This window comes from Muntiacus reevesi, chromosome 2, assembly GCF_963930625.1.
Source record: "Muntiacus reevesi chromosome 2, mMunRee1.1, whole genome shotgun sequence".
Taxonomy (NCBI): Eukaryota; Metazoa; Chordata; class Mammalia; order Artiodactyla; family Cervidae; genus Muntiacus; species Muntiacus reevesi.
The window spans coordinates 237165973-237186923 of NC_089250.1; the positions used below are offsets into that span (position 1 = coordinate 237165973).

General features: G+C 56.9%; 2 protein-coding genes across 3 annotated transcripts in view; one reads left to right on the forward strand and one right to left on the reverse strand.

Moving 5' to 3' along the window:
• Positions 1-4330, forward strand: part of AMFR (autocrine motility factor receptor) — a 41350-nt gene extending 37020 nt beyond the window's left edge. Inside the window, exons 13-14 of the mRNA XM_065925363.1 lie at positions 1694-1878; positions 2705-4330. Coding sequence (XP_065781435.1) covers positions 1694-1878; positions 2705-2852 — 333 coding nt within the window. The 3' untranslated portion in view covers positions 2853-4330. The remainder of the gene's footprint in view (positions 1-1693; positions 1879-2704) is intronic.
• A 2302-nt stretch (positions 4331-6632) lies between these two features.
• GNAO1 (G protein subunit alpha o1) overlaps positions 6633-20951 on the reverse strand; it is a 178518-nt gene continuing 164199 nt past the window's right edge. Inside the window, exons 7-9 of one of the 2 annotated variants that reach the window (XM_065925365.1) lie at positions 12057-12210; positions 8948-9163; positions 6633-7891 (exon numbers count right to left, since the gene is read on the reverse strand). In XM_065925365.1, coding sequence (XP_065781437.1) covers positions 8976-9163; positions 12057-12210 — 342 coding nt within the window. In that variant the 3' untranslated portion in view covers positions 6633-7891; positions 8948-8975. Of the gene's footprint in view, positions 7892-8947; positions 9164-12056; positions 12211-15325; positions 19604-20951 lie in introns of those variants that run through there. The other variant, XM_065925364.1, reaches the window with a different exon arrangement.

Below are 20951 nucleotides of genomic sequence, written 5' to 3' on the forward strand. Positions count from 1 at the left end.
GTTAACATGTTCATATCCAAATCTGCAACTGGGTTGTGCAGTATTGGTAAAATAGTGTCTGGCCTCTGAAGAAGGGGATCATTGCTTTTCCAGTTTTTGTAGCTGGCTTAGCTCTGATTTAGATGCCGGGCTTACTGGGTGGCCTTATGGGTACAGCACATTCAATTTCTGTCTTGATTTCCCAGCTTTCTTTTTAGAGTGAGCCTGAAGGTTTCTGACTTTTTTTTTTAATGTAGTGAAAGGAAAGTACTTCACTGACTCCCCTTGTTTCACAAGGAAGCTTGCTATATAACACTTTTGGCTGTTCTCAGGAAATAATAAGTTCTTGGAAAACAGTCACTTAATAAACACCTCGATTTAGCCCAGTCAGTGGATCAGCTCTGCCCATTAATTCGAGGCCTTCCCTCTGCCCAAGCTCAGGCCTGCATGGATCAGGCTTGGAGGCCTGTGAGGGCCTGAGGGTGGGCTTCCATGCCCTTCCTTCCATCTCTGCCTCCACCTCCACTCACCGGCTCTTCCTCCCGACTCGTCTAGGATCAGACTCAGGAGGAGAGAGGGTTAGGATGGGGCATGTGACCCCAGGGGGTGTGTGTGTATGCACACGCACACATCTATGTACACATACACACATACACATGTGTGTTACAGCTGTTATTTTAGAGATTTTTCTGTCCTGTCTAGCACCAGAAACCTTGAGTATTCTTCCTTTGAACTTGGGCTGTTTTTCAACAACCAGCCCTTACTTGATGGGGCTCCCCTCAGCCCTCCCAGTGGTCCTCCTGGGCAGTCTTTCAGCAGTCTTTCAGCAGCCTCGGGCTGGATCCTCCTGTAGGACCCATGTCTCCTCCCCAGAGCGCACACAGCAGTGCCTTACAGTTGGTGGAGGTTGAAGTCGCTCCCGTCAAAGCCTTTTTAAAATCTGCTACAAGCCAGTTTCTTCCTGTCAGGTTTCTCAGCTGTGTGTTAGTCATCACTGGCCCCATGTCCCCCAACGTCTAGGGCATGTAAGTCAGGCCCCAGGATTCTCTTGAAGTTACTCCTTGCTCAGCTGAGAAGCTGGAGAAGCGCTCCCACCAGAAACTTAAAAATAGGCCTGTCAGCCGCTTGCTCCTCAACTCTGTCTTTGCCTTGGGGTGGTTCTGGCCAGCCTGGGTCTGGGAGCGCGAGCAACACTGATGGCCCCTAACCGAGCCTATGAAGGACCTTGGGCATCGTCTTGGCCTTCACGGCTGCTGTAATGGAGAGAGTCCCATTATTACATCCTGTGACTCACGGACAGGATCTCATGTCAGTTTTAAAAAAGATACTAAGAATTTACCCTTCTTATCTGCCTAGCTGTTCTCAGAGTCAAGTGAGGGTATAAAATTTGTGATAAGACTTGTTGAAATTTTAGAGCTGTAAGTAGTGGTGGACAGAAAATTCCCAGAATGCAAATTAGTAGTTGTGTGTCTTCCGAGAGTACAGTTTCGAGGTGCTTCTGTTTTCCATATGGTACTCCTTCACTGAGTCCCCAATGTTGAACATGCCGTGGTGAGTCAGGCCCTGCCCATCAGGAACCCATGTCTGCTGACATGTGTTTGTCGGTCCCTGCCTGGCAGCCTGTCTCCTTTGGGGTCTAGAAGAGCATCACGAGGGGCTCCGGTCATGTGGGGAACTGGGCTGCTCACAGCAACCCCTTGCTTCCCGTGTCCAGACCGAGCGGGTGCCGCTGGACCTCAGTCCTCGGCTGGAGGAGGCGCTGGACTTCAGCGAGCTGGAGGCGGAGCCCAGTGAGGGGGAGGACTTCGAGGCCCGGGGCAGCCGCTTCTCCAAGTCTGCGGACGAGAGGCAGCGCATGCTTGTGCAACGCAAGGATGACCTCCTGCAGCAGGCGCGGAGGTGAGCAGGCCTGCAGTGCCATTGGGCGGCACCTCCCGGCCAGTCCCGGGGCCTGAAAGCCCTTGCCATAGATGCCCACGCTGGAGAACTAGCACCCGTCACCTACAGCTTCCAATCTCAAATCTCTGTTGAAAGCCAGAGGGTCTGGTAATACTGGCCACCCGATAACCTCTGGCCAGTGCTGCCAGCGTCCCCACTGGGCACTTTAACCCACACTCCTGTGGTTCGCACTTCCGTGCCGGCGTGTTCTAGACCCTTTATGTTAGCTATTCTCTCATTCTCTTCACTCTAAGAGGGAGCACGGTGATTATCCCCATTAAACAGACTTAAAGCTGAAGAAACCAAGGCCTCGAGGGCCTCACGCCAGCCTGCTGCCTAGCCCCCGAGTCCTCTGTCTTGGCCACTCTGTGCACGGCCAGCCTCGGAGCGCGGGCACCAGCCCGCAAGCCCCAGCCCCGGTGGGGGCAGCCAGAGGGAGAATGTTCCCTGACTTGGCAGACACTCGGTGGTTAAACATTTGGCGACAGGGCTGGTGTTCTGTTCCCGTGGGTGGGTTCGGTGCCCAGCGTCAGCCTGGTGAGTCGGGACTTCACGCTGTGTTAGTGGGGGGCGGGGGGTGGAGGAGAGCGAGGGGCTGAGTAGCCTCCGCTGCAGAGACCTCCTGCCCCCCGTTCAGGGAGGGGTGTCTTGTTTATGGGGTGGTGCTGAGTGACAGCTTGATGGCCGTGCCGGGGAAGGGGGGATTGCGGGAGCATGTGGTGTGTTTCTGTGTGCCTGCCTTCCAGGGCTCCCCAGGTCCCTCACTCGCACCTTTGGTTTTTGGTAGGCGTTTCTTGAACAGAAGTTCTGAAGATGACTCGGCCTCGGAGAGCTGCCTCCCCTCAGAAGGGACGACCTCTGACCCTGTGACCCTGCGTCGAAGGATGCTGGCCGCTGCGGCCGAGCGGAGACTTCAGAAGCAGCAGACCTCCTAGCGCTTCCTCGCCTTCCTCGGCTGCCTCTGCCCGAGCCGTGTGCCCGGCCCGCTGAAGAGGCCTGTCCCCAGCTGTGCCCGCTGTGTGAAGAAGCGGGCTTGACTGCATCGCCGCTGTATAAAGCATGTGGTCTTAATAGTGTTTGGACAGCTGACAGATTTAATCCTTTTTTGTAATACTTTCTATGTGACATTTCTCTTCCCTTTAGAAACACTGCACATTTTAACTGTAGGCATGATCTCTTCTGCATTGACTGGACTTTGGAGGGGTGGGGAGGATCAAGAGGAAGTGGGCAACCAAAGACCCTGAAGCAGGCAGTGTCCCTGACTGCCTTATGCAGAAGTCATAACAGATGCCAGTGTCTTTAGCTCCAAACGTGGCAGGAAGTGTGTGTGCAGCAGATGGGGGTTGGAGGCAGGGGGATCCATACAAAGCAGCGTGGAGATGGACAGCCAGAGCCTGACTCCATACCACTGGGTAATTTCTGTTGTCCAGCTGCTGTTCTTAGTGAGGAGGCATTCAAAATGTTACAGAGTGAGGCCAGAGATGCGGGCTTCTGGACCCCTGGGCTGGCTGGGCATCATGGAAAAACCGTGTTTGGTTCGATACCTGGAGCAGAGCAGGGGAAAGCCTAGGGATGTGGTGTGAGAAGCTGACAGTTGTGTCCCAGGACATCCAGGACTTTCCGAGCCCCCTGTCCAGAGCTGGCTTTACTTCCGTTAATGCTGGTGCTCCTCCATGTACGAGTACACCCTGCGTGTCCATCCTCTCCTCTCTGTATTTCATTGTCCCCTGCCCACCTGCCCCCAGACATGGGGAAGGTCAGCACTGACAGGGTTAAGCAGCAAGCTTTGGTTTGTGGTTTTAATTCCTTGGTAAAGTCAATTAGGCAATGCCAAAGGCTGTGGGTTTGGTCTTTGGGGGATGGGAGAGTATTTCTTGGAGGGCTTCACTGAAGAAATAAATGATACCTTTTGTATCTTTCTTCCCTGGAACCCTTCATTTTCATAACTGTGTTGGTTAAAAGGTAAGGTGTTATGTCCACCTGCCTTGGAGCAGACCCAGGTCTGAACTTTTTCAAATCCTTGACAAATTTCACTTGAAGGGTTTGAAACACGCAATCATAGCTTACGTAGTTCAGTTTTATGTCCTACTGGATTAAGGTTTTTTTTTAATGTTTGAAAGCATAGTTTATGGTAGTCCTTTTGGGAAGAATCCAGTATTACCTAAAATTGGCAAAGTTAAATGTATTTTACATAACGAAGTTTTTAGGATATTGAGAAGTAACTGAAAATAGAGTGATGAGTACGTGTTTAGTCTGAGATAATTTATTTCAATAAATCTTTCAAAAGCCTTATCTTGAAATGCTGTTAGTAAATTTCTGTGATTTTTTTTTCTTTTTAAATTTGTTTTGCTGAGAGCATAGCTATTTGTTTTTATTGTAAAACAACAACAACAATAATAAAAAGCAAACTGTCCTAGTGTGTTGTGTGTGGCTTGGAGCTAAGGCAGTTTTCTTCAGAAATGCAGAAATTAGATCGTGTTTTGATTTTGTGTGCCTTGTTTTGGTTGGTGGGTTTTGCCTTACAATTTTGTATGTGTGTATGATGTGCACCTATAAAGATGATATCAATTCCATGTGTTTCAGATGTGTGAAAAGAGAGAATGTTTTGGAGTCAATTTTAAAGTGTCCTGAGATATATGACAGTGATCACAGGGGAGACATGCCTTTAAAATGACCCCAAAAGAGAAGTCCTAAATTCACCCTTAGATTTTACACTTGCATAGGAAAGGATTCTGCACACTCACTGTCTCTTGGCTTCTGTCACTTCTTGGGGATATCTGAGACAGACTACAAGGGCAGGATGCTAGGCCAGCCCCCCAATTCCATGGGGTGGCCCCCAGCCCCTTGGCTGTGCCAGCTTCTCCAGCATGCACCGCTGTGAAGGCCAGGCAGCTGGCTCAGGTTTGTAAACCGAGGGTGTTTGGGTGCTCTGTGAGTGGTGGTGGAGGTGCCCTTGCCCTCTCTGGGCTCTTCTGGAAGTGGTCTCCCTCACTGCCTTCATTTTCTTTTGACCCTTTTGACATCTTGGGTTCCCAGTTTGGTTCCTCCCTGTCCCCCACCCCCCAACTTTGAGGCTTTTATGTGCCACAGAGATCCATGATCCTTGTGGATTTTAGTTCTTTGATGTGAATTCTGGGTGCGCAGGTGGCCGCATGGACCTGGCTTCCCACTTGAGCTGGGTAGAGCGCGTGCCCTTCGATCTTTGGCCAGCAGATGTGATCCTCTCTGGGTAAAGCTGAGGGCTCTGAGGAGCAGGGCCTCGCACACAGGTGTGTGCCCTGCTGCCCAGCTAGTCAACAGACAACTCAGCCTGCCTGCTTCGGGACGCCTTCATCTCCTGTCTCCTCACCCCTTCTTTTTCTTAGGAGTGGTTCTGAACCTGACTGCATGTTAGAGTCGCTTGTGGAGTGTCTGGAAACCATGACGCATAAGCTCCACGCCCACATGTCTTGTTCTAATAATTGAATTGGTCTTTCCCTGCACCCTTCCCAAGCAAAATGCTTCTGGATTCCTTTTTAAGTAAGACAGGGCAAAGAAATGTCTTGTTCTTAGCTACAGAACTAACAAATTAGGCAAGAACCCTGTTACCCCGTGGCTCCTTTTTTGAGAAATTCAGGTGATGCCACGTGTAGAAACCATGGCATCCTTCAGCCTTTCATCTGTAACACCCCCCTAGGCCCGTGTCCTGAAGTCAAGCTTCTCAGTCAAGTCCTGAGAGCGCAGGCTTCCCATCAACTGAGATGGTGCGCCTCCTTCTGCAGATAAGTTGGGGTGAGGGAAGCTGGTGGGAAAAGCCCTGGGGAAGGGCCGGGCCTGGTTGGCTCACCAGCGGGCTTGTCCTGGCTAAGGAGCTCCTGGATCCATTCTTTGTAATATAAGGGGACTAGCCTCTTGGTACTCCATATCTGCAGCAGTGTCAGCCCCTCCCCTCCATCCCCACCAGGTTTAAAAGGCCACTGGCAGTGCCAGGGAGAGGCCTTCCCGGGCTGGTGTGTGGAGGAGTCCGCTTAACTGACCTCACCCAGCCCCTGCCATCTCCTGGATGGAGCACTTGACTGCTTGGCCACTAAGTGATCCAAGGACGTGACGCAAGGATTTTGCCGAGCTGTGTTTCCTCCAGGTCCCCAGTCTCAACTGACTTGCAGTTTAATTGCAGCAGAAACGTGGCAACCCAGGGGAATCGAGAGCCAACTCCACGCGCCAGGCTGTGCTGGTCTCAGTCGTCCCATGTGTGTTCAGCCTGCTGGGGACTGCCGGCATCCAGGTACAACTGGGGAGGCTTTTCAAGACGTCTGAGTGAGTGCACGTGAGCCTTTGGGTGCAGGGGGCTGGGGCAGTTCGGCCTCATCCTTGGGACCACCTGTTATGCTGTGGTGGAGTCCCTGGGTACAGGATCACGTATTAGCAGGAGACGGGATTACCTGCCCTTCCAATGAGGAAGTGCTGGACCAGGAGGAAGGGGGGCACTGCAGCCCAGAGTGGCCCATTCGTCTACCCACCCTGCTCGCAGGTGGCTGCGCTCAGCTGGTTCCTCCTTGATGGCAGCACTGACACAGGCATGGGGGAGGTCCCGGATGAAGGCTCCTTAATCCGGCACTCATAACCCTACGCACCAGCCTCCCAGGGTCTGTGGCCCAGTCAAGTCCCTCCTTCCCCTTCCTGTCAGAATGAAGCCCGAGGGGGAGACTCAGGAATACAGACAAACATTCTCTTTATTGAGCTACACATGAATTTTCCATTAGTCAGAGAAGTAGACTGGCAGTGTGTAAGATATCACAGAAACCTCACCGATTGGGAATAGAAAGGCTTAGAAAGACCCGTGGGCTTTTTTTTTCTTTTTTTTCCTTTTTTTTTTCCAAGTTTTTTTTTTTTTTTTTTCTGCATTTTAAATTTTTTGTGTTTTGTCTTTTTGTCTCTTTATCTGAAATGGCTGTGACTGGTCTTCTTCAGCAAATATTGTCTTAAAAGTGAACCGTGAAGAGGTTTGGGGTTTGGATACTAGTCAAAGTAGAAATGACATTGGACTGATCATGAGAACTGTGGCTTTCATGTAAACATTACATTCCATCTTTTTTTTTAAAATTTTTTTTGTTTTTTTTTTTTTCCATCTTGTGGTATTTAAAAATTTTTGTTTTTTATCTGCAGCACAAACATCCCCACATGAGAAAGAGCGAACACAGGTCACTGAAACAAAGGAAAGGGAGGGGTGCGCGCGCGCACACACACGGAGCATCCATCTGAGACGGAGAAGCGGAAATGTCAGCAGGAGAAACCACAACCCGGTTCCCAGAGACTACGGAAGCTGATCTGGTGTGTAATACATAGTGCTCATCAGGACAAAAAGAAAACCAAAACCTAAAACAACTTAAAAAAAATGATAAAGGGACACTGTAGGAAGGGAATGAGGGGGAAACCGTTTTCTATTGGGCTCTATTTATGTATATGTTCTGTATCCTTTGGGGGCAGCTACTGGCCAGTGAGAGCTGTGCTTTATCTATACAAACCCCGAGTGAGCTTATGGCTCAGGGCGGGGCGGAGGAGGGGTGCTGTGGGTGCCGAGGCTGCATTGGGAAAGCGGGGCCTGAGCACATGCCCGGGAACCAGCGCCCAGGGTGTGGACAGGTGGCACCTCTGCAGGTGGGGTGGGGTGGGCGAGGCTGAAGGTGTGTATGTTTATTTCACAAAGAAAAAAAAAAAAGATGGATGAGATGGTGCGTTTTCCTTTATCCTCTTTTTTTTTTTTTAAAACGCTACAAAGCACATGAGAAATGTTCTTCCTTTCCTTTCAAATTCTAAATGTAAAGACTCAAACTAAAACCGAATTCTACAGCATTCTAGAGAAATACACAGCCGTCAGTCACTGGGTCGTAGGTTAGACAGGGGGCTTGATACAGAAAGGCTGTGTGTCTTACAAAGGCCAAAAGGTCATGCTACCAGGAGATCAACGTCAACAGCAAAGAGTCCGTGAAGCAGTCTGTAGAGAGAGAGACAAGGGGTCCAGTCGGACCATTTTCCTTGATTTAGAACACCAACCAACCAACCGACCGAAAAACCCTTCAGCGTGTTTAATGACGTGGGGACGGGGGCAGGATGGGGCAGCATTGCAGAGGGATCCGGAACCCAAGGGAAGCCTTGCCCTGGCCCCCCTGGGAGGCCTTACCCCCAAGGACCCTGCCCCGGCCAGGTCTGCAGACCAGTTCCCCCCTTGGCTGCTCCTGCCCCTTGTCTACATTATCTTTCCCCCGCCCTTTTGGAGGGGCAGTCTGAGGAGCGGCTTCAGCTCTGCAGGTGACTCTGTGATGGCCCCTCCCCTCAGCTGCAGGTGGGAAGCAGATCAAGTCTCCCTTTTCTCTGACTCTTGCCTTGTTAACATGAATAAAGAAAACTCAGGAGACAGTGGATTGATCGGAGCAATGATTCTTCTAAATTCTTGAAGTTAACAACCTCCGCCACCCAAAAGAGAAGCATCCTTAAATTTTCTCTTGTTGGAAAGTATGGGGCAGGGAGACATTTGGGGTGCTGGCCATTTTTTAGAAAATAGTTTTGGAATTCACACAAATGCAGGACAGAACCGAGAGCACACAGCCTGAGTGGGTGGAAGCAGAGAAAAGGCTGGACTGAGGCCAGGGCTTTCCTCGCCCTCCCCCTGCTCACAGAAATGGGTCTCAAGAGTGTGAAAGCATGTGACTGTTCTTAAAAGGATGGACTCCCAAATCAGGACTTGTATCGCAGTGCGTATGTATGTGTGTGTGTGTACGCGCGTAAATCGCAGTGCGTATGTATGTGTGTGTGTGTACGCGCGTAAGTGCACGCTCAGGTACTGTCCCAGGAAATTGATGAGCAATGGAATGGTGGTCAATTCTGTCTGAAGCTCTTTCTAGTACAGACTAAAAAAACTTTAATATATATTTGTCTATATATATAAGGTTTGTTATGCCTTTTTGGCGTTTGTTTACCAACTTGCATTTGTTAGTGGGGGCGGGGGTGTGTGTATGTGTGCAAGCTTTTCTGTGAGTGCTGGAATCATTACCAAATAGGTTGCTATACAGGACAAGAGGTCAGTACAAGCCGCAGCCCCGGAGGTTGTTGGCAATGATGATGTCGGTGACGGCGTCGAATACCACCTGGATATTATTCGTGTCTGTGGCACAAGTCATGTGACAATAAATTTCTTTGTTGGGTGAGCGGTTTTTGCTTTCAAATTGTGCTTGGATGTAGGCGGCGGCATCTTCATAGGTGTTGGAGCCTGTAAGGAGACAGAGCAGGGGGTGGAGGGAGGCCCTGGTGAGAGCGGGCTTGGGGGTGGGTGGGCTGGAGACTCAGCCGTGACCTTCTCCAGGAGGCTGCCTGGGGCCCTCCTCCAAGGCAGAGTCTCAGCTCACGTTAAAAACCACACACAGCTGAGCGATCACCTAGCTTTCCCAGGTCTTTCCCTCTGTGTTCACAAGCAGTCCCCCCAGGGGCCCTGAGTGGACAGTGGCCACAGGCTAGCCCTTCCGCCTTCTAGCAGAGCACCCTGAGGCCGGCGGGTCCGCCCTTCACAACGCTCAGCCCTGGTCCAAACCAGTCCTGCTGCTCCTGCTGCAGGTGTTTTCGGGTGGTGTGCTGGCTCTGGGCGCGCGGGGCTCCATGCCCACACTTTCCTGAATGCTTCCTCCACCAGTAGGGCCGGGACTGTCTTTAAGCAGTCCCCATGCTTAAAGTGAGTGGCCAGGACAGGGGGCATGGGTACCCTCCATCCCCAGGTGGGAAGTTTGAGGGGCTGGTGGTATTGTAATACCAACTGGGGCCCCACTGCCTCCCCAATTCCTTGGATGCTCCTTTGATCCTGACTGGGGTCTGGTGGGGATATCTGTGGATGACGTAAGGACAGTTTGCCCACCAGCTGCAACCCAAGCCCCGTATCTCTATTCTGTAGTTTTCAATCAACGTGTAAAAAAAAAAAAACATGGACCAACCCAGAATTGCCTAAAAGCCCATCCAAGTATAGTTTTGCCCCATTTTCTTCAGTGCCCCTAGGACCTGGCCAGCAGAGAAATGATACAGTCTGACATTAAGGGTGGGCGGCTACACCTCCCCCGCCACCCTCGGCTGCCCTAGTCTCCAGTAGCTGCATGTGAGTCACAGGGGGGTCTGTGGCTTGGGCGCTGGAAAGTGTCTGCAGCCAGATAATTAAATGTGAGGGATCAAGGCTAAGGGGTGGGGACACCTCTGGGTGGGGGTCGGGACAGAGACCAGCTCTGGACAGCCCACGGAGCAGAGAGCCTCCTCAACTCCACTGCTGGCTGGCCGCCAGTGAAGCCATTAAGTTGGGGGCGGCTCAGGGACTAGACACAGCCCTAGGGAAGACCCCACCAAGGGCCCTCCTGTGCAGAGGGGGCCAAGACGGCACCGTCGAGGTGAAAAGTGCCCAGGAGGGACTCTGAGGGTGCCCCGTTCCTACCTTCTCAGCGTCCACTGAGTCGGTGCCCTTACACAGCCCGACGGTCCCTCAGAGCTCCCCTGAGACATCCCGACACCCACCTGCCCACCCCAGCCCCCCTAGCTGTCATCCCCACAGGCCTAGGCACCCCCAGGGGCCACCTCATTGACCGTTTGTCATCCATGATGTTCTCCAAACTCAAACTGGATCCCTCTGGAGATCCTGAAGAACTCAAGTGTTTCCCAGAGTCAGACCAACTTCACCTGGGTGCATCCAGCACTCTACACAACCCGGCAATGAGCCTGACCACGCCTCGGGCCGTGTCCTGAACTGGGCTCCAGGGGCACCAGGTCCCTGGGGACAAGGAAGAGCCCTCGGAGGTGGCACTGGCCTGAGAGGGCCTGCCGAGCCCCATCCAGTCACCACAACTCTCTGAAGACCCGAGCAGGTCCTGAAGGTCCTTGCTGGGGCTGGGAGAGGTGGCTGCCAAGAGGGGATACGACCTGGCTCCATCCACCCCAGCCCCGTCCTGTGCCCGCCTGGACTCGCCCCGCCCTGCAGAGGGCATCCCAAACACGGCCAGTGCCCCGTCCGCGGTGTCCATCCTCTGGATGGTACTGAGGTGCTGATGGCAGGCATGGAGCAGGCCTGGCCCCGGGCGCCATCCTCTCCATTCCTCCCCGCGCTCCCCCAAGCGGTGGGGGTTCCTGTCCATGGTGGGGCCCAGATGGCAAACACATGGGCGACTAACCTGCCCCAGGGTGTGGTCTGGCTCCAGAGGCTGCCTCAGCCTCCCTACAGCCTAGGGAGGGTGGGGAGCCGGCAGGTTCACATGGGGGAGACAGGTGGTGCTCAGAACAGCCCAGTGCACCCTCCTCCACACCCAAGGGTGAGGGCGAACTCTCCCCAGTAATGGAGGAGGTTGGCGGGGGTTGGGGGGGCAGCATCCATTGCTCCTGGAACTGTCAGGGAGAGAGGGTTCCCAACTGAGCCCACCTGGGACACATCCTCTGCTGCCACCCAAGGAGCCTCTAGAAACTTCCCAGTCCCCAGGGCGACAAAGGCTGGGCTCTGACCTCCCATCAGTGCTGCGCTAGCCTTTAAGCAGCAGCTCAGAGCCAGGCCATCCTACACAGCCACCCTCCATCAGCCGCCAGAGACAGCCTCATCACAGGGGTGGGTAACACGCTCCCATGGAGCCAGCTGGGAAGGAAGAGCCCCCGAGAAGGCGTGGAAGAGAGGCAGGCAGGCGGGGTGGAAGGAGGCCTGCAGAGTCAGGGTGGTTTGATTGGGGAAAAGCCCAGGATGGAGGGAAAGCAGGAGAGGATAGGTGGGATGCTGGTGGAGGCAGGGAGCTGGGCTGATGGCTGGAGCAGAGAAATGCAGGGCTGAGGCGGCCCAGGCCCCACTCACCGGGCACATGTGCACCCTCTCTAGTGCAGGCAAAAGGGCCATGTGGCCCAGCAGAGGCCCAGGGCAGGAGTTAAGGAGGGGTACAGGGGAGATGGGAGGCCAGGACGAAAGAGGGGGAAACTGGGGGGCGGTCCGGCCTCCTGATCCTGCCATATCCCTCCAAGTCACCTGGTCACAACATGCGGGCATCGTAAGGGTTCATTTCCCACCATGCCCAGGGCGGCACCCTTGCCTCTTCTATCCCCGCCCCACCTGCCAGATGCCCAGGAGACGCAGGTCCCTGGCAGGTCCACGCAGCACCCACCTGTGTACTCAGGAAAGCAGATGGTCAGAGGTGACTTCTTGATCTTCTCCCCAAAGAGATCTTTCTTGTTGAGGAAGAGAATGATGGAGGTATCGATGAAGAACTTGTTGTTACAGATGGAGTCGAAGAGCATGAGAGACTCGTGCATGCGGTTCTGCAGCCCCAGGCGGGGTAGGGGGCGGAGAGAGCCAGACAGACAGCGAGAGGGACAGACAGGGAGACAGGGAAAGAGAAGACGACAGTTAGGCAGGAAAGGGAGGCTCAGGGCTACCTGGCAGCTCAGGAGGGGTTTCTGGGCCCCCACGGCTCCTTGGAAGGCTGACAGAACTTCCCGCAAGGCACCGCGCTTCTTGTGTCCAGTGTTCAGAGCAACCCATACCCCTGTCTCGGGGCCGGTGGCAGAGACAGGACGGGGAACCAACCAGGGTTCCCTCGGGAGATGCTGGGGACAAGGAGCCCAACCCTCCCCTCTGCAGAGTCTGCAGCCACAAGAGGGTCTCCCTGTGTCTGTGTGTGCGTGTGTGTGGCCTCCAGGTGTCTATATATGCGCATGTGTGTATTTGTATGTGCATGTGTGTGGTCCCCAGGCATGTGTGTGTGTGTGTGCACGTGCATGTGTTGGGGGGATTGCTGGACAGGAGCCTGAGAGCTGTGCTCTGGCCTTCCGGTCCACACCTTTCCTGCTGGGCCTATCCTGTGGGTGGGGGTGTCCTCTGGGAGTGGAGAGGGGCTCCAGGCCCCTCCTGTGGTCTGAGGGGAGAAGTCACGCCAGGCTCCTGCCAGCATCCTCCGGGGACTGGGGAGACGCTACAGCCCAGGCTGCCTGCAGGCATGCCTGGAGGATGGCTGCACCCCCTCACGCTGGCTCAAGCTCAACCACAGTTCAGGTCATGAGAGCTGAAAGCCATGCAGCACTGCTTTGCACACAGGAGTTCATTTAGCAAATGAACAAAAAGGATGTGTACTCCCAATCAAGCAGGACCCTGGGGACAGCCTTCTGCCCTGGGCAAGGATGGCCTTATTCTAACCTTCTTCTCGGCAGCCCCTTCTCGGTGAACTAACCCGTTTAAGCATGGGAAGGTGGCTCCCTCGTGAACTACCTCTTCGGGGGAAGGGGGACCCCCTGTCTGATCCCCAAGCCCAGACTGTGGGGTCTGCAGCTCAAGCCTAGGAGTAATTCCTGGCTGCATGCTCCCTCTGAAGTAAGAAGACTGAAGCAAATGACAGGAGAGGGCAAAGCAGTGGTGTGGGCGTTCCTGGGCGTTATCCCCGGAGATAGACGAGCAGTCAGTGGAGCTGAGTGGGCTGCTTGAATGTGAAGTGACCACCACCTGTCACCGAGTCCCACTCCGCCAGCTCTTCCCTGCCTCGTGTCATTTTACTCATTAATCCTTAGGGGACACTGAGGTGACAGGGCTGGGACCGGGAAGGATAGAGACATGCCCCCGACTCTGGGCCAGACCACAGCTTCTGCAACACAATGGGTCTCTCCGGCCAGTGTGAGTAGCCTGTGGGCGCCAGGATAAATGGTCAGAGGGTCGCGTGTCTTTGGTCATCTCTTGCATGGCTGGGTTGTCAGACCGGTGACCTGGAAGGGGTACTGGCACCAAACCCTTGTTCTTACAGCCAAAGCCAGTTGGTGGAGGGGGTGGTCTCGGGTCTCAGCTGCCCCTCAGGGGCCCCTAGACAACGGTTTTACTGCAGCTTCTGGGACCTGTAGTAAATAGCATGTTCCTTCCACTTTGCCGCACAAATCCAGCAGACTCCTATGGTTTTACTACCCTCCTTGCCTCAACCAGTCCGTTTCATTCTCCCAGTTTCCCACCCCAGTTTCTGCCGGTCGGTCACTGCATAGTCACACTCGAGTGGAAAAAACGTGTGATGCTTCCGCCCGGTGCCATTTCAGTGGAGCCTGTTCAGAAGGGGGCAGGTGGAGGTTTCCTGGGAGGTCAAGCAGATGCTGCTCGGGGCCAGGGCTGGGAACACCCAGGGTCCCCGGACCGCCAGGGAAGCAGAGCAGAGCCGCTCCGAGTCAAGGATTCAACAGGAAACGCCTCGCCACCACACAGCAGCACCTCGGCCTACAGCTGCTCAACCACAAGCTGGAAGCCCACGGCCAGAGGCAAGGTCCCAACTCGCTGCCCAGCTAGCTCAACTTGATCTACAGACGTGGTGGGGGGCGTGTTGGGGACACAGGCCCAGGACACTCCTGGGACCAGAAGAGGCCACCAGGGAGACCTGAGCTGAGAGTGGGGACTCTGACCATATGGCACATGGGCTGGGCTGAAAGGTCTGGAGGCCGCCAAGAGTTGGTCTGATCGAACGATTCAGGCCAGCTGCCCCATTTCAAGTCCCACTCGGCTAAGGCTCGGCCCCTCCCCGCCCTGGGGCTGCAAAGCGGGCTCTCTTCCCGCTCACACCAGTGGGGTCTGTGTGCAGCCCTCTGCGGGGCTGCAGGAATGACCAACACAGGCTCCTGCTCGCGGAGAGCTCACAGTCTAGTCACGGAGAAAAAATGCACACACGTGAAGAGGTCCCGGTTCCGAGCGAGCGAGCGGCACAGACCAGCAGAGGGGCCCGGAGGCAGTGAGGGTCCCCGGTCGGACCTGGGGAGTAAGCCTGGATGGAGGGAGATGCAGGGGGGGTGGTGGGGAGGGGAGGCGTCGGTGCTGAGACCCCCTCCTCACCCCGCAGACCTCACCGCTCATCACTCTGAACCCACAGGAACCCACTGCTAAGGAGCCGAGAGCCCAGCCTGTCCGTACATGCTTGCCCAGAGAACACAGATGCCAGAGCACATTCAGAAGAGATGTCAACATCTGAGAGAAGAGAAGGAAACCAGGGGTCACAGTCAGGCGATGGCACCCACCCCGGCTCAGAGTCACCTTCCTGTCTCTCCCACTTGCCAGCAGAGTATGGCCAGTGGCCGGCACCAAGCCCTCTGGACGGACAAGGCAGCCTCTGCCCTCACCACACCCCTGGCGCCTGGAATCCTCCTGCCATGGGGTACTGTGCCCTCTGCCGGGCGACCCGCAGTCCAGCCCCAGGACACCGGGCAGGCGGGGGGTTACCCGGTGGAAGCAACTTGGGCACTGATACAACACACCACACTCACGCTAGAAAAAGCTGGCACTTTTTATTAATGGTAGGTGACTAATAAATACATTACGGCAGCCAATAAATTATTACAATGGCTAGAGATTTATTAAACCAACGAGTCACTCTTCTTACAAAATTACAGTTAATATGGGGGGGTGGGGGGCTGGGAGGTGGGACCATTGTACCTAAGAGAGGAGGTTTGCTAAGGAAGGGAGGGGCGTGCCCAGGTCCACCTCTGCTGGGCATGGGGAGGGGAGGATGCAGGGGGACCGAGGCAGAGGAGACAGGGAGGTGAAGGGCCTGGCTGCTCGGGGAGCGGCAGGAATGGGGGTGCAGGGGTGTGGGGGGCAAAGAGGAGAGGACAGACCACAGGAGAGCAGTGCCTGCGAGCCGCTGGCTCTGCAGGGAATGGGCTGTGCGTTCAGGCTGGTGGTCTGGGTGCATGCGGCCTGGGCGGGCCTTCTCTGCTTCTCCCCGGGGCCAGGCCCTCCCCCAGCAGGGGCCTTCACTTGTTGGGGTGGGGTCTGCCTGGAGCCCCAAGGGAAGGCCTTACTTTGCTCCTGGGCCAGAGGGCTGAGACTCGCCTTTCTGGGGGTGGGGGTGGAGTCGGGGGCAGCAGCTCACAGACCCTGCTCCTGACCTGGCTGTCCTGTCAGGCCTCATTGCTGTGGGCGGCTGGACCCTTCTCTCTGTAGGCCTGTGGGCTGACATCAGGGAGACTGTCTGGGGGCGCTGGCCTCTGACACCCAAGGTTGAATCTCCGGTGGCCCTGGAGCCAGAGCCTCGGGCCTCAGTTCCTGGGAACTGCCAGGCTGCGCCTGAAGGCATCCAGAAGGCTCAGGGAAGGGCAGAGGCCACCAGAGGCGGCTCCACGTGCCCCACCTCTCAGAGAGGGGGCAGGACACTGCCTGGTCTGGAGGAAAGCCGGGGCCCCGACTGCAGTGGGTTTCCTCACCAAAGGCATGTGCTTGGCCTGCCCTGGGCCAGGCCAGAGGAAGAGGGAGGGGCCAGGAGAGAGGCGGGCCAGAGTGGAGAACCGGCAGGATTGTGTCACCGGCAGAAACTGTCACAGGGCAGGGCGGGGTGAAGCCAGGGGATGACCTCTCACCTTGCAGGACTCACCCCGGCAGAAGGGAAGGACCTAGGCGAGCTGAGGCCTGGGTCCTCCCCACTGGGGGTTTACGGACAGCCTGGTTGTGGGTGCTCTGGGTAGGGAGGGCACTTGCGGAGTCACAGAGGACCATTGTGGGGGCAGGGGTGTCTCCAGTTTGTCACTGGGGCATGGAGCTGGATATGGGGGGGGCGGCTGGGAGGTCCAGATACCGGGGTATCCTGGCACCAGATACCGGGGTGGTCGTCTGCCCGAGCTGTGCCTCCTGCCCCCATAGTCGGAGCATGTGGCCATAAGCGCCCAAGCTCTGCTACTGCCAGAGAGGATGGGGCCAGGGCGCTAGGCCTCTAGTGCTCCGTGGAAGGAGGCCCCAGAACCATACTGTCCGAGCTGTTGGCGAGAGGCCCCGAGCCGCGCTGTCTGCTCAGGGCTGGGGCAGACCCTGCCCCCTCCTCAGGGCAGAGCCCATAGGCTCCACCGAGCCCATCTGCAGGCCTCGGGCACTGCCCCCTCCAGTCAGGCCAGAGCGCCTTGGGGCCTCTCCCTGTTCTTGGCAGGAAGGCCAAGCGCCGGCTCTTTCCAGGGCAATCGGCGCAGGACACAGACGCGGCCCACGGGCATCCAGACGGCAGGCGCGGCCCTCACGGGCTCGGCGCAGGCGCCCCCAGACTCAGGTTCCCTTTGGCCTGATGACAAGAAGCATGGCCTCTGGGGGGTGCACACGGGCCACCCTGTCTGTTCACTCAAAGCACCGCCCCCAGCACCCCCACCCCCACGACGGAACCGAAACTCATCTGTCACTTCAGGTGCTCCTCCTCAGTCAGGGTGGAGCCGCCTGGGATGATGCGGATGGGAGACGCAGTGCACAGGAGGGAATTTCACCCCAGACACCTGCTTCGTGGGGGCCGTGACTAGACAGCCAGGGACCCCTGGGCAGGCCGGGGTCAGAGGGCAGGAACAGCACAAGAAGCTGAGCAGGGCAGAGACAGGGCAGGCCGCCCAGGGGACCGAGGGGCAGGAAGGCCCCAAGCACCCCGCTCCCCAGCCTCCTAACGCTGCAGGCGGGTGGGCTGGGGTCTGGGGCCCTCCCACCTGCCTGCTGCCCAGGAGAGCTGGTGACCCCCACCTCCAGGACGATGGCCTTAGAGATGGAGCTGGTCAGCTGCTTTTGAGCCTGAGGTCACAGGGCGGACGGAGGGGCACAGTTGGTCATACCCAGGGTGGTGGTGCCCGGAAATAATGGTGACGTTTTCGGCACTGGGCCAGATGGCCTGACAGGCCCAGGCTGCCCACACGGGGCATGGAGGCAGTTGGCTCCAGGGGCCTGACCTCTGCCACGACCCAGCACCTGGTACAAGGCACAGCACACAGCAAGGCAGACAAGACCGAAACGGACCTGGGCTGGCAGGGCGGCTCCTGTGGCCTGGATGCCTGGCGAGTTCCCACGAGACCAGGGGCAGCAGCAGAGAACCAGCAGGGGGACCGGGCTCAGCCATCCCTGCGGGCACTGGGCACTAGGGCAGGTGCCCTGGCTCTCCCGTGCACCACCCAGAATTCTGCCTGTGGGAAACAAGAAGCCCAGGGCTCCTGGCTGCAGGGTAATCGGGGCTGCGCTGGGAGTTCGGGGGTCCTGCCTGACCCAGGACCGAGCAGAGCACAGTGTCGGGACTGGAGGAGCAGAGGGCCTGAGGAGGGAGGAGCTGGAGTCGCCTCGAGGGGTAACCCCTCTCTTCCTATGGGCACGTATGTCTCCCTAGGCAGAGCCATCATTCAAGGGGCAGAGCCGCCACCCAGGCACATGGGGTGTCTGCCAGGCTATGGGTTGGCAGCATTAGCCAGCTAGGGGCACCCAGGAAGAGAGGGAGGTGTGTTCACCACCCCAGGCCAGCCAGGGCCTGACTCACCAGGAGTCACCCCACCCTTTTCTGCTCAGGTATCTCAGGAGCAAAGCTCCTCCAAGCAGTCTGAGGACTTTCGGTGCAGAGGAGGGGACTGGCTGGGTGTGTGTGGGCCAGGCTGCGCCCCTTACAGGGCACGCTAGTGTGGTGGGCCCGTCCACGTGTCCTCCTTTGCCCCTGAGCTGGCGGGACCCCAAAGGCTGCGAACAGAGTCTCCTATTTCTTCACCAAGACAGGAGGAGGGTGGAACACTGGCTACAGGGCCTGTGTCCACACCTCACCTGGGCCTCCTCCAGCCCAGGATCTCCAGTCCCCAGGCCCCCTGTAGCCTCAGCAGGTTTGCACTGGATTCACCCTGAATTCAAGACAAAAAAGCACATCCGCTCACATTCCAGAGTGGCCGCCTGAGACCTGGCTGAGGGGAGCAGCAGAGGAACCACCCCGGCGCCTGCAAAGGCGGGGTGTGAGGCCCCCACGGCAGTCAACACAAGTGCCACTTCCCCTGGGCCTCCCCCCACCATGGCCTTCCCCCCAGACTTCTGTCCAGGCACCGCGGGACTTGACCCTTCCCACTACGCTCCATACACCTCTGCAAGAAGTCAGTCTCAGAAGCATTTGCAGACCTATGAGAGTCGGGGGTGGGGGTTCCCCAGGAGGGTATTGGGGAGCCCAGAGAAAGAAGGGCTGGCGTCCGGGAGCAGAGATCCAAGGGGAGGAGGAGCACTGGCCGAGGCCTGAGCACCCCAGACTCCGACATGGCTGGTGGGTGGCCTGGTCCCCCACTGGCTTTTTGGTTACGGCGCTGCCCTTGACCAGAGAGACCCCAAGAAAAGCTAAGCAGTGGCTCCCACCACCCCCACCCCGGCACAGCCTCAGACGACAGGAGGAGACCCCAAGACTTCGAGCGTGAATCACCACATGTAGAACACACACCCACTAGGGGCTGGACGGCGGCCTTGACCCCACAGCCCCCTCCCCCAGGGAAAACACCCAGCAACGACGAAGCAGAGGCTGGCGAGCTGCCCATCATGGCAGGTGTGGGTGCTCGGCGTCCCGACCAGCCCCGTTACCACGTGTTCTGGTGTCTGGGGCCAGGGTGGCCATGGAGGGCGCTTCCTGCCCACCCCCCTGGTGCCAGCCACGGGTGCTTCCTTGTCGAGGGCAGAGAATGGGCTGGGAGGTGGTGGAGTGAGGGCTCCAGGGTGGGCTGGGGCAGCAGGGCGGTGGGCAGCTGGGCAGCAAGGCCAGGGCTCAGTAGAGGCCACAGCCCCGGAGGTTTTTGGCGATGATGACGTCCGTCACGGCATCAAAAACAAACTGGATGTTGTTGGTGTCGGTGGCACAGGTGACATGGGTGTAGATCTCCTTGTGGGCGGACTTGTTCTTGCTCTCATACTGGGCCTGGATATAAGCCACGGCTTCTGTGAAGGAGTTGGGGCCTGCGGGAGAGACCAGGTCGGGAGCTGGTGAGGCGAGGCCCCCACCTGGGTGCCAGTCAGGCCACAGGCCAGGGAGAGGACACCGGGAGCCCCTTAGTGACTCCCGGGCAGGAGGAACCTAACAACAGCTCAGCGCAATTAACAGTAGGTTATCAAATCAAGTCCGCGGCTCATGTTCAGTTTAAAAACAATGAAGGAAGTGAGAACGCAGACTTCACTGAGCCTCACTGGAACTAAGGGTGGGGTGCTGTTTCACAGAACTCCTGTTTGAACTTTTATAGATGCACCTACAGGTTCCTGATGCAAACATGCTTCCTTCCTGGGGGTCCTTCCCAAAGAAGTCTGAACCAGCACTCATAGGGGATCAGAAGTCTGCCAGCCCCTGCAGGCTGTCCTCTGCCAGCAGTCACTCCTCGGAGCAGACGGGTATGCCCCCGCCCTTGGCCGCTGCTGGGCAAGCTGGGTGGACACTCAGCAGCACCTGTGAGCTTCCGTGGCCTCCTTCCTCTCATCCCCTCCTACCTCCTTCTCACGTCCACCTTCCGGGATGAAGAAATGTCTGGTTCCCTGACTTGCTGCCACGCTGCTCTGTGGGGTTTCAGGAGAACAGCTGCTGTTCAGGGAGGGACAGAAGGGACTCCTGGCTTTGCCTGAAGCCTCCACAGGCCCAGGCAGGGTGGCCAGACATGCCGAGGGAGGGAGGGACGGAAGGAGGGAAGGGGCTGGGTTTGGAGCCGCAGTGCAGACCAGAAACCCAGGAGGGGCACGCCTGCGGGGATGTGGGTACCTAGCCCCTCGGCACAGGGGCACAGTCCACCAGGCCTGGCCTGGAAGGCCTACTAGACCACAGCTCTTTCCTAAATCTGGGCTGGAGGTGAGGGAGAGGGTCCCTGGGACCTCGTCAGCACCAAACCGGCCTTGGTGACTTACCCCCTTGCTTCCACTGCCCCGTGGGCCAGTCTTGGCCACCTAGGGCAGGATGCATGAACCCTCCACAATTCATGTGTGACTAAACAGAGGCCGACTGGTGGGTGTGCAGGGTGCTGAGCCCAGCCCGCCTCTGGCTGTGTGCTGCTGGGGTCTGGCCTGGGGGGCTGTCAGCCTAATCTCAAGGAAGGGAATAAACAGTGGGCTGTACCACTTGCCCAGCTCCAGGTCATGGCCCCCATGTCTCCATGGGGAATTGGGGTTCAGCCTGGAGGCTCCCCTACCAAGCTGGGACTCTGACTCCCCTTGTGCTCTCCAAGCTGGGGGGCTGGGCAGGCTGGAAATGCCCACTTCTGCTTCCACTTGTCTCTCTGACCAGGCCCTGGGCATCCTGAAGAGCCAGTGGGCTATTCCAGCCACG